The 13,147-nt window shown below is 40.4% G+C and overlaps 1 protein-coding gene, 1 long non-coding RNA gene and 1 pseudogene across 2 annotated transcripts; 2 read left to right on the top strand and 1 right to left on the bottom strand.

Moving 5' to 3' along the window:
- Positions 1-4,293: 4,293 nt before the first annotated feature.
- LOC148728017 (RNA polymerase II-associated protein 1-like) lies at positions 4,294-7,182 on the top strand. The gene is made up of 4 exons (XM_088724905.1): positions 4,294-4,980; positions 5,545-5,677; positions 6,891-6,985; positions 7,115-7,182. Exons 1-4 carry the CDS (start codon positions 4,938-4,940, stop codon positions 7,180-7,182), a joined length of 339 nt encoding a protein of 112 aa, XP_088581031.1. The 5' UTR covers positions 4,294-4,937.
- A 2,401-nt stretch (positions 7,183-9,583) lies between these two features.
- Positions 9,584-11,141, top strand: LOC148728016 (uncharacterized). Its single transcript, XR_015988466.1, has 2 exons — positions 9,584-9,980; positions 10,919-11,141. It is a non-coding gene; the product is annotated as an uncharacterized LOC148728016 (long non-coding RNA).
- A 468-nt stretch (positions 11,142-11,609) lies between these two features.
- LOC148728015 (uncharacterized) lies at positions 11,610-12,866 on the bottom strand (annotated as a pseudogene).
- Positions 12,867-13,147: the final 281 nt, after the last annotated feature.

Raw genomic sequence — 13,147 nt, 5'->3', positions numbered from 1 at the left:
AAAAATAACGCAAACAACAGTATCTGAAAGCTAAAGTTTATTTGCTTAAAGTCACAACAACCCAGTTTGGGGTAACTGCGTCTTTATAAGAGCATACGCGATGCTTCACAGAACAGGAGGGGTAAATAGAGGTGAGAGAAAAAAAATTCACAGTATAACATTGATTCCTCACTGATCGTGAAGGGAATACTTACTAAAATTGCACCAGTTTGCTTATACTTGCTGGGTGCGGCATGGAATTTCCACTGCGGTATTTATTTGTCATATACAAGTCCATCACTCACTTATTATTTACAGAGTTACAGAGATGTGTCGAAAACGAAGGCCTAACACCTAAGACCCACTGGTCTAAAACGAAGACCCACTGGTCTAAAAGAAAGACCCACTGGTCTAAAACGAAGACCCACTGGTCTAAAACAAAGACCCACTGGTCTAAAAGAAAGACCCACTGGTCTAAAACGAAGACCCACTGGTCTAAAACGAAGACCCACTGGTCTAAAACGAAGACCCATTATTTTAAAAACCATTTTTTTTTTCAAGGAAAGGCTATACACTAAGCTAAAATGCTCTCATTTCTGTGGCGCATAACTCAAATTATTATCTCAGCGTGCGACTGACTTGACAATTACGTTATCTCAGTTGGTACAACACATGTCAAATTGTGTAATCTAATTAAATTCTAAGAATATAGCAATATACGTTTTAGTGACGATTTTGGTATATTTTGTCGTCACAGATATTCTGTTTTTCAAATGCATATTGAGCAAATTACAATGAGGCAACTTCATTACTTTGCTACACTGTCTGTATCACATGAAGGCATAAAGGTCAGCTGTGCATGAGTGGCTAATTTATTCACCTCAGGCTACAAGGATGATCTCACACCACCAGTGGCCAAAATAACAAAACTGCCGCTAGTGGCCAAGATGGCAAAAGTGCAACTAGTGGCTAAAATGGCAAAACGGTCACCTGTGGCCAAAATGGCAAAATTGCCACCAGTGGGTAAAATGGCAAAACTGCCAGTAGTGGCCAAAATGGCAAAAACTGCCGCTAATGGCTAAAATGGCAAAACTGCCACCAGTGGTCAAAATGCCAAAACTGCCACTAGTGGCTTAAATAGAAAAACTGCCACTAGTGGCCAAAATGGCAAAGGTGCAATTAGTGGCTAAAATGGCAAAAGCGTCAGCTGTGGCAAAAACGGCAAATCTGCCACTAGTGGCTAAAATGGCAAAACACTCACTTGTGGCCGAAATTGCAAAACTACCACTAGTGGCCAAAATGGTAAAACTGTCACTAATGGCCAAATGGTAAAATTGCCACTAGTAACTAAAATGGAAAAATTGCCACTTTTGGCTAAAAGGGCAAAAACTGCCACTAGTGGCTAAAATGGTAAAACTGCCAGTAGTGGCAAAATTGGGAAAACTACCACTAGTGTCTAACATGGATGGCAAAACTGCCGGTAGTGGCAAAATTGGGAAAACTACCACTAGTGTCTAACATGGATGGCAAAACTGCCTCTAGTGGCGAAATTGGCAAAACTGCGAGCAGTGCTGGAGTTGGCAAAACTGCCGTGACTAGTAGCGAAAATAGCAAAAGTGCAACTAGTGGTTAAAACGGCAAAACAGCCACGTGTGGCCAAAATGGTAAAACTGCCACTAGTGGCCAAAATTGCAAAACTACCAGTGGTGGTTAAAATGGCTAAACTTCCATTAGTGGCCAAAATGATAAAACTGCCACAAGTGGCTAAAATGGCAAAACTGCCACAAGTGGCTAAAATGGCAATTTGATTTTTTGAATTAAACCTCTAAATTATTCTCTAAACATTCCAATATGATTACGATGAGACACAAGTTTGGGCCAGAAAAATTTCATTTAATTGTAAAATATTAAAATCCTCCTGGGACGGGGGGAAGGGAAACAAAAACAAGGATACAACGAAGAGGCTAACGAAAGCGACAACTAGCACGGGCGAGATAACCACGTGCAACGAACGAAACTTGATCGTGCTAGATTGTGGTTGCGTAATAACACTAACAATAATTAACCAATTTGATTTTTGGAATCAAACCTCTAAATTATTCTCTAAACCTTACAATATGATTACGACGAGACACACGTTTGGGCCAGAAAAATTTCATGTAAATGTAGAATAGTAAATCCCCAAATTAGTATGTTAAAAAAAGGGCGCAAACGGGATGAAAAGAAAACACTAATGAAAATTAGAAACGATAAAGAAAGGAAAAAATAAAAAGAGGGTGATAACTTGACTACACTGTATTAAAGAGCGAGGTGGCCATGACATCCGCGACACGGGTGCGCGTGGCCACAGGCAAAGACAGGTAAAGTTTATAAGCGTCTGAACGCCAGTCCCCGTGCAGCTTGATGAGGTGGTCAGGAACCCCTGACTGATACGCATGTGTGACCCCGCCTCGACGGAGACTATGCGGGGAGAGATTCGTGGCATATAAACCGACGGCCGTGATGGTTTCTTTGAGAAAGCTGGAGAAAAGGGAGAATGTGACGGGCTGAAACATGTGCCCCCGAGGTACGTAGAAAAACGGCGAGTTGGCATCAGCTGGCACCAATTGGAAATTAATGATAAAACTGCCACAAGTGGCTAAAATGGCAAAACTGCCAGTAGTGGCCAAAATGACAAAAACTGCTGCTAATGGCTAAAATGGCAAAACTGCCACCAGTGGTCAAAATGGAAAAACTGCCACTAGTGACTGAAATGGCAAAACTGCCACTACTCGCCAAAATGGCAAAAACTGCCACTAGTGGCTGAAATGGCAAAACTACCACCCAGTGAACAGAATGGCAAAACGACAGCAGTGGACAAATTGGCAAAACTGCCAGCCATGGTTTAAATGACAAAACTGCCACAAGTGGCCAAAATCGCAAAACTGCCACTAGTGGCCAAAATGGAAAAACTGCCACTAGTGACTACAATGGGAAAACTACAAGTAGTGGCCAAAATGGCAAAACAGCCACAAGTGGCCAAAATGGCAAAACTGCCACTAGTGGCTAAAATGGCAAAACTGCTACTAGTGGCCAAAATGGCAAAACTGTCACTAGTGACTAAAACGGGAAAACTGCCACAAGTGGCCAAAATGGCAAAACTGGCACTAGTGGCTAACATGGAAAAACTGCCACAAGTCGCCAAAATGGCAAAACTGTCAGTAGCGGCTAAAATGGGGAAACTGCCACTAGTGGCCTAAATGGCAAAACTGCCATTAGTGGGTAAAATGGCAAAAGTGTCACTTGTGGCTAAAATTGGAAAACTGCTACAAGTGGCCAAAATTGCAAAACTGCCATTAGTGGCTAAACGGGAAAACAGCCACTTGTGGCCAAAATGGTAAAACTGCCAGTAGGGGCCAAAGTGGCAAAATTGGCAATGGTGGCGAAATGGCAAAACTGCCCCTTGTTGGGAATTTGGGAAAACTGCTACCAGTGGATCAGATAGCCAAAGTTGCAAAAGTGCATTTTTGCGCTGGTGTAGCTGGCTATTGCATTTAAAAGAGGAATCAGTTGATGTGTACTTTATTCATTCTCATTTCTGGACCGCTCTCAGGTCAATGGCCTTTCGTTAGGTGCGTAATATTGAGTGATTTCTGGTGCCCTTCTGCTAGGCGCCCTTCAACCCGCCGACTGGATGTTCCTTTCCATAGTGGATCTGTACAACCTGGCAATAAGTGTGTGAGTATTCATCAACGTTCGCAGTTGTGTGCTATGCTGAATTGTAACTTTCGGCTCTTTGGGGAAATGTGCAGATGCAAAAGTTTAAACAAATGACGATATCACGAGCTCATTATGTGGCGATGTGAGCTGTTTGCGCTTCTCTCCGCCTTTTCACGATACAGATATTCTTGGCTAAGTGTCCGTGGTGTGCAATACGCTCTGAATTTTGTTGAGCTATGCTGTCAAATTCTGTGTAGAATTGCGCGCCATCTTTTCAGCCAAGATAAGACGGAAATCAATTTGTATAGGTAATCACATTATTTCGAGTGCAATTTAGAATAAATAAGCACGAGTAAATGTTTTCAAAGACTAACAAAATTGCATGAGCCCGTAGGGCGAGTGCAATTTGTAGTCTTTGAAAAAATTTAGAAGTGCTTATTTATTCCAATTTGCACGAGAAAATCATGTGATTATCTATTAATAATATACATGAAAAAATATGAGGCAGCTTCTCATAACTACGCAGAAGAAGAGCGCGCGCATCACGTTTAAAAATAATTTATTCAAACCCTGAAAGTGACATTGACCTTCACATTGACCTTGACATTGATTTTGACCAATCATTCTGACCAATCAGAATATCTGGTTTGTTTCTTTCTTTGCACTGAATTAACTCTCTTCTGCACTGAATTAACTCTCTTCTGCATTGAATTAACTGAAAACTGCATTCATCTTCACCAATCAGAACTGAGAAATTTTTTCATGTATACTATTATGACTGAAACACTCGCGTTTTCCCGCCCGCACCAAGCATGCAATTCGTGGGGGAGAGGGAAGGGTGCGTAATATGTTGCTTGTCAGTTTGCATCGCTGCCATTTCTATAGTTTTAGTTTTACGATACTCTGAATTGAAATAACGAGTATGGTTCTAACAAAACAAAGCCCAAATACCTTGGAATGTAATACACAGTTGATAGATTAATTTTGTAGTACTTGAACAATCAATACTTGTTGGGCAGATGTATAGGAACCGTTTTATTTTATGCAAACCGAAGACCAAAATTATGAAATGGTTCCATTTAAGACTCGGATGACATTCCTTCTGTGAATTGAATTGTTTGTCGATTTATTCTGTCAGTGAAATGAGGGGCGAGAGCATCGGTACCATCTCAGGCTCTGGAGTTCCCATAGAAACCAATACACTTTAACTGGTTCTCTTGCTTGAGGAATGGCGGCCCTCCTGTTTACGTCACGTTACCATGGCATCAAGAATAGCCAGGCTCATGTGCATTTTCTTGAGAGGTTAGATTTGCTGGCAGCACTTCGTGACTCTTACGATGTTTTAGTGCCACGCAACTCACTTCGGTCACGCCTACTCTGAACAAAGTAAGCTGATTTTTTTGAACAGAGAAATGTTTGAAGTAAATTTGAGTGCAGAATGGATTGTACACAAGCTGTAAGTTCATGTTTTAACGGTTGAGGAATTTTGGTGGACTGCACACGCGATGCGATCGTTGCAGCAGCCTTTATTCCATTGCTTTGTAGAGTTTTAGAGGTTGACAGCTGATATAAGGAAATAGAAGACTGGAAGAGTGTATGCATGGGCTAGTCAATAGGTTTCAAAGACGCTATTTTCGGCTAAAAGTGAGAAGGCGAACAAACGATAATTATTTGCCGCAGCAAAACGAGATGGCTTTGAAATCAGCAGTTTCCTTGTGTGAGATGAGTTGTAATTTTGGCAACCATACGCGAATTAGAAATTGTCAAGTTCGAAGAACTTTTGTAGACTTCCATCATTTCCTGGTTCAACTTTATTCAGTGTTGTCTCTCTAGGCAATTTACTGTCATCCTTTTTTTCTTTCATAGGAAACGATCTTTTTCTGAAGAGTGGCGTTCACAACTATTTATCATCTCTTTTGAAGATTTACACGAACCCCTCAAGTCTCCTTCACCTTGATTTCAATTCTGCATTTCCAGGACTTACATCCTTCTACGACCTGTAAGTAGCTGAGGGCCAGTATTTCTGCTCCTGTTTCTCATGACATAAAGTTTATTTCGCTTTTTGAGGGGTGAGACCAACATTCTTTGACAAGAACTAGCCTCCATTTTGGAGGAATAACAATACTTTTACCACTCTGGAGACCGGAATAAGTTCCTGTAATGATTGGCCAAAAGGGTCTGTGTAAACTTAAAAAAATCCTTTTGAAAACAGTTTGATCCTGGTCAGCGGTCTTGCTCTTTTGGAGGGCATGTAGTTTGTTTGTGGCCCGAGTAGCATCATTTGCGCCCGAGGGGAGTGAGGGTGCAAATGATGTTACGAGGGACATAAATAAATTATATACCCGACAAAAGTCATCTGATTATCATTATTATCTATACTCAAGGCCAAATCGTACGAATTCATATAATAAAATATATATCAGGACGGCAAATGCCACTTACAGCCCGCACTCTGCTGTTTGGCCCGCGAAAAGGAGCGTTTTAGAGAGGGAAGTTTGTCATTTGGCCGCGTGTAGTAGTAAGAATGGTTGTTTCGCTCTGACAAATCAGGTTTGCGAAATTCTAATCTCCATATTTCTCCACGAAAGATAAAATAGAAATAAGAACGAAATTCCAGTGTTCTAACATAACTTTTTATTATTATCAACTCTCCAATCAATTTTTTGACAACGAAAAAAGTGAACTAACGACCTTGACCTTGTGTCCTGTAGGTACGCATCCCTTCAGTCCCAGTACTCCGCGGTCTCCTTTGCAGATGCTCTGTTTGGTTCTTTTGTTATTTTACCTTTGGCTCAGAAGCACGACATGAAATTCAGAACAGCTGTTTGGGATGAACACATAGGGGTCTTGCGAGCTCTGTCGATACCCTTAGACCAGATAAATTAAATAAAATGGTTGCTGTAAAATCTACAGAAGGTTTCACTTTTTTCTTGCTTTAAAATAACCAACTTTTTCCTACCCTAATGTCTTGTTCTGTTCTATATTCTCTACCACTAATGCATAGAACTTCCGTCGTTCATCCTCAAGATCCCTACTCAAGGCGATAAAATTTACAAAATGCAACTATTTTATAGCTTGCCGTTTTTGCGAAGTAAAAGCTTTCTACCAAAGCTTGGGAAGAGAGTTAAAGTAACCATTTTGTATAAGATTGCCATATGACTTTAAATGTACAATTCGATGGCAAGTGCGATATTATTCTCTGTTTCCTTTAGCTACCCATCCCTGTGGAGGAATACCTGTATCCTGTTGAACAAAACCAGTTATTACTGGCGCTCTATTTACGAGCTCTTGCCACCCAAACAGTCAGGTAAGTGCGACAAGTACGCTTTACTCTTGTCCATCAATACATTTTGATCGAGCAGTTTTTGAATTGACGGTCGAAAGTTATTCGGGAATGCTTTGGTTTTTACTTTATTTCCCTCTGTGATCGGTCCAGGAACAATTTCCCTTTATTACTCTAAGGGATTTAAGGAATATTGTGTTGAAATAGACCCCGCCCTTTAATTATTAAGAATCACTTGTACAGGCCACACATCCAGTAATGTTCCCGTTGTCATGCAAAGTTTTCTTTTTTCATAATCTTTTATTTTATCCTAGGATTCACATGAATTGAAAAAGAAGGTAAATTTTTTGAAGCAAGTTCTCGCAGTGAATAATGAAGTAACTGTTTTACTTGGTTTAATGAATGCTTATTTTTTTCTGTTGTTTCGTGGTTAGCAATTCCATCCGTCAGTCATTCAATCCGCCAGTTAGTAGGTTGATCAATCATCTCTATCGTGCTGCTGTTTGCCAATCAGTCTGATCATCTTTCTGTTAGTCTATCTAGATGTCTATCTTTCCCCGTACCTGAGTCTGAGTATCTGTGTGTCTATCTCCCCGTATGATCGTGAGCCTTTTTGTCTGCCTGACTGTATGTCTGTTCTTCTCTTTGACTGTCTTTTGCCTCGTCTGAGTATCTGTTTGCGGGTCTGTATGTTTAGCTTTCTGTCTGCCTGCATTTTTGTCTATCTCTCTATCTCTATGCCTGACTGTATGTCTGTTCTTCTGTTTGACTGTTTGTCTGTCTTGCGGCCTTGTCTGAGTATCTGTTTGCGGGTCTGTATGTTTAGCTGTCTATCTGTCTGCATTTTTGTCTATCTCTCTATCTTTCTGCCTGACTGTGTCTGTTCTTCTGTTTGACTGTTTGTCTGTCTTTTGCCTTGTCTGAGAATCTGTTTGCGTGTCTGTATGTTTAGCTGTCTATCTGCCTGCATTTTTGTCTATCTCTCTATCTTTATGCCTGACTGTATGTCTGTTCTCCTGTTTGACTATCTGTCTGTCTGTCTGTCGGTTGTCCTGTTCGTCGTTTGTCTGTCTTCGTTTGTCTGTCTTCGTTTGTCTATTTCTCTGTCTGTGTGTCTGTTTCTCTGTCTGTTTATCATTCTGCGAATAAAGGATCTGTTTGTGACCTGTGACCTTTTGAAATTGGTGTTCCCTCTCCCTTCGTTCTAGGTTAATTTGTTTTTCTTTGTTCGATTGCTTCAGAGTGTTCGACATGATTTTCTGCACTATTACAAACCAGCTTCCTCCAGTTCCTTGGAGCTTTTTGAAAAGTTCGCTAATCTTACAGCTACCCGACAACTCCTACTGAGGAATCGCGACGACCTCGAAGAATGCCGCAAAATGTTCCAGAAAATGGCCTCTGCGTAAAGAATAGTGGAATTATTCTGCTATTTCAAGTTGTGGAAATGCATAGATCAATGATAATTATTTTTTTCAAAATAAAAATAGCAACGGACAGAGAACCAAATGTAGTACTGTTTATTTTCGTTTTCTTTGTTCACTTCAGTCCACTATTACCCCTTCCAAACAAGTAGGGATCTGTCTTTTCTTCACCGTCGGATCAAAATGTGTCCGAGATAAAAATATCAGAACTGACAATCCACCAAATGTTTTTGCTCGCGCGCGGTTGTTCTAAGTGCACCATATGACTGAAAAAAAAAAAACCAGGAGCCCATCACATAAGCTCCTGATAAAACTAGGGAATATCGGATGATATACCCCAAGTGATACGCCCTAATATTCAAACCTTACCTCCTATTCGATATAAGCCCCGCTTTTACATTTGATTCAAGATAAGAGCGTTTTGCAGTTGTTACAGGAGAATGAACATGTTTGTTTGTCCATAATTCGAACCAGAGAACACTGATCAGAAAAAATCCCAAGCAACAAAACATTTTTCTCGCTCGCTGCAAAATTATCTGATGGATACTGAACTCAATAACCTCCATTTGGTGCAAAAATATGCTGGTAAACTCATACTAGTAGCTCATAGTTTTTCTCTAGCGTCACCGTCTCGGAAAACTGTTCGCATCTCGGTAAAGACGATGTCCGCGGACAAATATCCGAGCGTATTTCCCGCCAAATGGAAGCTATCGTCTTAGTATCTTCGCGCCTAACGAAAAAATCTGTTTAGTTACAGTACCGTACAGAAACCGCGTCTCAAATCGAATTCTGTTAGAAATGGTTTCGTTTTCTTCTATAAGCTGTTTATCAACTCAAAGCCAAGAAAATCGATGTTTTCGCAAGTGCACATGTGGGGTTGATGATGAAAATTCATTTCTGAAACGTGATTAGGTGAGCAAGGGTCATTGTGACTTCATTTCTGCCGCGTCGCTTTGGGTACTTCTCCTTTAAATCAAATAACTGCACAGAAATCTCATCGCATTTCTACAGTGGCTTCAAAGGGACATACACTCTCCTCTCTCTTTTTTTTCACTTGCAACTTAGCTGCTACTTTCTTGCGACTTTCTTGCTACTTTCTTGCGACTTAGCTGTGACTTTCTTGCTACTTTCTTGCGACTTAGCTGCGACCTCTTACTACTTTCTTGCGACTTAGCAGCGACTTTCCTGCTACTTTCTTGCGACTTAGCTGCGACTTTCTTGCTACTTTCTTGCGACTTAGCTGGGACTTTCTCGCTACTTTCTTGCGACTTAGCTGCGACTTTCTTGCTACTTACTTGCGACTTAGCTGCGACTTTCTTGCTACTTTCTTGCGACTTAGCTGCCTGGCTACCTAGCTGGGTCGAGTGGGACGCAGGCTAGGTTGCATTGCCGATAAACAACATGGATTCTCTAGAAGAACAGCTAGTTCCGGAGGTCCGAACCAGGTATTTTGACACTTTCTCCTGTCATTCGTTCAAATTAGAAATGCTGAAGGTACAAAAACTTATATTTGGCTTCATTCTCTTTAGATTTTCATTTTTTTAAAAGAAAAACGTGGGATTAAAGATGGCGTTTGTCAACAGTTTAAGGACGAAAGGGTAAGAATTCATTACGAATCGTTTCCTGTACTGGACTCGAGATTGTGGCGCACTTAAATTTGATATCTCAGATTGTGTTTTTACACTTTCCTTACCTTCTTGTTACGTCTGGTTTACATTCGAGAAACCTTTAATCATTTAACTTCAAGATGGGACGGTTATTTGTGCTTCACTGGGAATAGTTTTGACCCTTTTCATAACTGGCTGCCAATTAAATTTTTTTTGTAACTATTAAAACTAGCGAGACTAACCTCGGTTTTACGTTTATAATTTGAAAGAAATTTTACTCCCAAACGAGTTTAGTGAAGTTAATTTCATTGCATACAAAATAATTTTTATATTAGTAGCTATTTATCGTTCCTTGAATCCAAGGTAACTGATTTGGAAATAATTGGATGAGTGAAAAAAAGTTTTTTTTTTAATTTAATTGCTTCCAAATTGGACAAGCATGTAGTCCTTTACCCACTTATATATGTAACATTCCAAAGTAGATGAACTTGATGTAGGGCAAACGTTGGGCCTGATATATGGCATGTACATGTTGAACATGATATACGGCAAGTGTTGCTTGTATACATATGGAATTTCTCTTCTTGTATTAAACTGAAGATCTTACTTATTTACTGCTTGATATATTAAGTTGGACACTTGCAGAGAAATTCCATATAAACTCAAGATCTTATTTGTTTGCTCTACATGATATATTGAGTTGAGCACTTCCATATCTGTGTACATCCATGTATTATTCTATAGTATCTGTTGCCATTTTTTCCTTTTTGTGTTTCTTATCTTGGGAAATATACCCATAGGACCTGCAATTATTTTATGTATTTTTTTCACAGTTTACGTATTCGTATTACACCTCAAGTGGCTTATTTTACTTGACTAGTTTGACTCCATACTATTCTCTAAGATAAACTCATTTTTCCTTACTACAGATGGACTTTACAGCTGTGAGGATAGCAACAGATGGAGATTTGCAAGCTCTTGGTTCGGTTTGCGGGGGCGACATACTTGCAATGAGATGATAAGGATAATGCTGCTCATTGCAATAGGGGATTAATTATTCTTTTCTTTTTATACATGTCATTCATGTGTACTCTAATAGGTTGTGTTAACATAACACTTTTAAAATGGAATGGAAAATAGTTTGTTACCTGCTATTTACTTTGCTGTTCTACCTTGTTGAGTTCATAGATTTCGAATTACCAGGCCAGATGATATCTTTACAATACACTGTACTGTAAAGAGTGTGAATGGTGGGTCAGGCAATTTCTCTCCCCCACAGGTGTGTAGTTTATGAATGAAAATAATCCGTTCTTAAGGTCAAGAGTTTAAGTTCCTTTCCACATTTAGAAAACATGTTGGAAACAGAGAAGAAATAAAGTTGATTTTAATCAGCATTTTTAATTAATTTACTTGTGTGGCTCGGTATCCAGCTACAAAATGATAGCGGCATTAGATCTGACCAACAATAAATACCTTCCGATGTACATTTGGCCACACTGAATATTTGCGAACCTAACATAGCCCCTTAACTAACCGCACACAAAGCTTTGTTTTTGAGTGTACCAAAAACACTGCTCATGCTGGGTAGCCTGTGAACAGGAATGAAATTCAACCATTCTTCTATGGTATGGCATTAATATGGTCCAGTAGATCTAAGTAGAGTTGGAGAGCTTCCTCTGCTGTTGTAGCTGGTTCTAGACCTTCATCCTCCATGAATAGATCGCAGAGCTCTTTAAAGTAGGGACATCCTTTCGCTTGTGGTTGCTCGGCACACGTATGCTGTGCGATTTCGATTTCGTCGATGTCAACAGGAGTCATGTAATCTTGACTCTCAGCTGATGCTGGAACGAAGTAGAGTACATCTGGCTTTCCCGACGGAGATTCCACATTGCTAGACGGTCGAATTCGGTGAACATTCCATTCCAGTGCAGCTCTGTGTAGTTCACTTTGTATGACATCCATGAAACAGAACTTCAGGCATTCGCGGTGTATTATATCATCATCGTGATACAAACCAGAACCTCTCAAGTCCTTAAAAAATGTAATCCACTATTCTGCACATCCTTGCCTCAAACGTCCCCACCATGCTTCAATTCTTTGGTTTGCTGTAGATTTCCCATACATGAAACTTTTATCACCTGCAAAGTCGTCATTCATGGACCGCCGAAAAAAACGCTGAATAGCTGCTAAGTTCCTGTTCTCAGATCCCCTATCTCCACGTACAATCCTTGCCGTACCTCCTAACTGTCTTGCATAGTCTAAGAAATATTGAGCTACTATACGAGGGTCGTTGTTCGAAGATGCAACCTCCAGCCATAGGATCCTTCGACTAAAGCCATCAATTGCAACATGAATGCAGAATCCAAACGGTTTTAGTTTGTCGTAGCCGTCAATGTGCCATAAGTAATTTGGTCCTTTACACCTGTAAATTCGTCGTCGTAGTCTATGCTGTGACCTATGCTCCACCCCTTCAGGATCAAAAACTCTCAAAACATGTCGAACGACTTCCCCCATAGTAACAAGACCGTGCTGATTGATGAGTCTCTGATGCATTGCTCGATATCCGAGAAGGCTTCCACTCCCCTTCAGTTCCTCCTCGACTGCTTCTACCACCTCATTCAAATTACTTCGACGCCGACGTCTTGTACATCCCAACCGTCTGAGTATTCTTTTCAATTGTCTTAACGAGATCCCGATACCATGTACACTTACGAGAAATAATGCAGTTTCAGGTGCAGTAAGCCCAAGATTGAAGTAGTCCTTGATTATCTCGTCGCGTATTACTGCATTGTTCCTTATTGCCGGAGAGTAAGATGGAAGCACTGCCAGCGATGTAGAACACACCGAAATGAAAAAGAAAACGGCGAAAAACTTCATAGCTATACTGTAAAGCCAAGGCAAAACAGACTACCTATTGTTTATAGGACTCTACGTTGTTTTCAAATAAAACAACCTGGCCGGCTGATGCACCAGGCAGCTAAGTCGCAAGAAAGTAGCAAGAAAGTCGCAGCTAAGTCGCAAGAAAGTAGCAAGAAAGTCGCAGCTAAGTCGCAAGAAAGTCGCAGCTAAGTCGCAAGAAAGTAGCAAGAAAGTCGCAGCTAAGTCGCAAGAAAGTAGCAAGAAAGTAGCAGCTAAGTCGCAAGTGAAAAAAAAGAGAG

This window comes from Stylophora pistillata, chromosome 6, assembly GCF_964205215.1.
Source record: "Stylophora pistillata chromosome 6, jaStyPist1.2, whole genome shotgun sequence".
Taxonomy (NCBI): Eukaryota; Metazoa; Cnidaria; class Anthozoa; order Scleractinia; family Pocilloporidae; genus Stylophora; species Stylophora pistillata.
This window is presented reverse-complemented; position numbering and strand designations above follow the sequence as displayed.

Bases quoted from the DNA above. Each gene is read 5' to 3' on its own strand.
- LOC148728017 (XM_088724905.1), top strand. From the start codon at position 4,938: ATGGCATCAAGAATAGCCAGGCTCATGTGCATTTTCTTGAGAG. The intron at 4,981-5,544 runs GTTAGATTTGCT...TTTCTTTCATAG, and splicing joins CATGTGCATTTTCTTGAGAG to GAAACGATCTTTTTCTGAAG. The intron at 5,678-6,890 runs GTAAGTAGCTGA...TGTTTCCTTTAG, and splicing joins CTTACATCCTTCTACGACCT to CTACCCATCCCTGTGGAGGA.